Source organism: Phanerochaete carnosa (assembly GCF_000300595.1).
Source record: "Phanerochaete carnosa HHB-10118-sp unplaced genomic scaffold PHACAscaffold_438, whole genome shotgun sequence".
Classification (NCBI taxonomy): Eukaryota; Fungi; Basidiomycota; class Agaricomycetes; order Polyporales; family Phanerochaetaceae; genus Phanerochaete; species Phanerochaete carnosa.
In genome coordinates, this window is record NW_006768065.1 from 1,487 (window position 1) to 3,590 (window position 2,104).

Consider the following 2,104-nt stretch of genomic DNA (forward strand, 5'->3'; position numbering starts at 1 on the left):
CACTATAAATGGAAGACCCTGAAGAAACCTTTGTTGGGCAGCTTCAGAAGGCTTGCAAGCTAATGCAAACCTTTTTGGTGCCGCATCAACACCACAAAGCTTGATGACCGGCACACCAACAGTGCTTGGAAGCAATCACCAAGACCCTGAGACCAAAAGAAGCACTAACAACTGCCATCAGCCCACTCATCAAATGACAGACCACCTGGCAATTCATCTAGCGCATCAGAGTCTTCCCAAATTAGAACATTGACTTCAACGCCCAGCTCTGCTTGACCCAGAACTGCGGGAGACACCATGGTGAAGGAAGAGAAGAGCGGAAGGAACCCTCAATGGACTGCAAATAACAACTGTGACCACTTCCATAAAGAACAAGAAGAGTCACACACAGATCAGAGCCAGCTGAACCGGCTGACCAAGCAATCAGAAGGCGAGGCCAACACGTTCCTTAGTGCGCGCATAGGGGCTTCGTTCTACCTAGAAGCCCCAGAAGACATCAGTAACAACTCAACTAGAGAAGAAGAGAACACGAGGAATGATATACCCTTAGCAGCCTGAGTAATGGGTGAAATTGACAAGATGTATGCCGAACTCAGGCAAATTGGCATAGAACTTGCGACTGCCCATGACAGTGATATGTCAGCAAGGTGACAACAACAAGCCAAATAAGAACAAGAAGAAAAGGAGTGGGATACGCGCTAGCAGAGAATACAAAACCTGGTTTTAAACCAGATGAAGTATCTGCAACATGCTGCTCAACAACTCGACCCTTTATAGGAGTCTGCAACAAGCAACAGATGTGACACAGGGTCCAGCGGAGTACAAGGGACTGCTCTTCTGTGCAGTGCGCCCCTGGGAGACAGTCTATCTACTGTCAAGAAAGGTTGATGAAGCAACTGACAATGGGTAATGGTGAGGTCGACTGAAGGAAGGGTCTGTCTTTGATGCCTGACAACTCACAAATAGTGCAGGAACAGCCTGTGACATGTATGCACAATGCGGGCCTTTGACTATAATGTGCTCAGGGCAGTCTTTGACATGTCCAGAGCAAGATGGTGCTACTGCAAAATCAGCTTCAAAATCTGCGACACAACTTTCACTTGCTGCAAAGAGCTGCAAGCCAAGATGTTACATGCTCTGTAATTAATGAAGTGTTTGAGCACGCTGCAGAACGTGACCTGGCAGAGCAAGACTATGCCCATTACATACTGCGGCCAAGGAATACTTTATCTATGATGACCACAATTACTTACATCCCTGCATTATTTGACAACAATCAGGGTGTGATTAATGCAAACATATTGGGCTATGGAAGAAACCATGTTGACCGCCTCAATGACAACAATCTAGAGTATGTCAATCCAGCAGAGAACCCCGTAGTGGATGAACCGTCCACTTCTGGGGATCATTTGCTTATGGTTGAATTTTAACCTGCTGGCCATGTAGCGATACGATCGCAGGGCACAGCCAAAGAGAGACCACTGGCTCGTGGTTTCTTGATGGCCATATGGGCCACCATTCACGGTCTAAAAGTGAAGGTTCTCCTAGACACCAGAAGCACCATTAATGCGATGAGTTCAGAATACACCTGCGTTGCTGGAATAGTGCTGTTTCCTCTCAGCAACCCCATTTTCCTGCAATTGGAGTGTGTGAGCAGTCACTCAAAGGCAAACTTTGGCATGGAAACCTCATTTATTATTGCAGGGAATAACCACAGGGTATACTACAATATTGTGCATATACCTAAATACAACATGGTTCTTGGACTACCTTTCATGCATCAAATGAAGATGGTGCTCGACTTTGGAAATTACACCATACACATTGGCAACACCTTGCTGCCTGTGCTGCAGAGAGAGGGAAATGTTACAAGGCATACAAACACCTGTAACCAATGTAACAATGATAATCTGGTCTCCATGCACTCAATATACATGGCCAAATCATTTCAGAAGTGACTAGCTTCTGTGGGTCAACAGCCCGCAGTCCAAGCAGAGTTCAGATAACTCTGCACTTAAGGGGAATAAGCAGTCCAATGGATCTGATTATGTGCATTCAATAGACCCTCAAGTGCGGATAGAAGAACTGGAGAATGAACTTGATC

General features: G+C 46.0%; 1 protein-coding gene across 1 annotated transcript; it reads left to right on the forward strand.

Annotated features, from left to right (window-relative positions):
* Window positions 1-297: 297 nt before the first annotated feature.
* Window positions 298-550, forward strand: PHACADRAFT_202632 (uncharacterized protein; the record flags this gene model as incomplete). The annotated part of the gene is made up of 2 exons (XM_007402799.1): window positions 298-451; window positions 516-550. 2 exons carry the CDS (start codon window positions 298-300, stop codon window positions 548-550), a joined length of 189 nt encoding a protein of 62 aa, XP_007402861.1.
* Window positions 551-2,104: the final 1,554 nt, after the last annotated feature.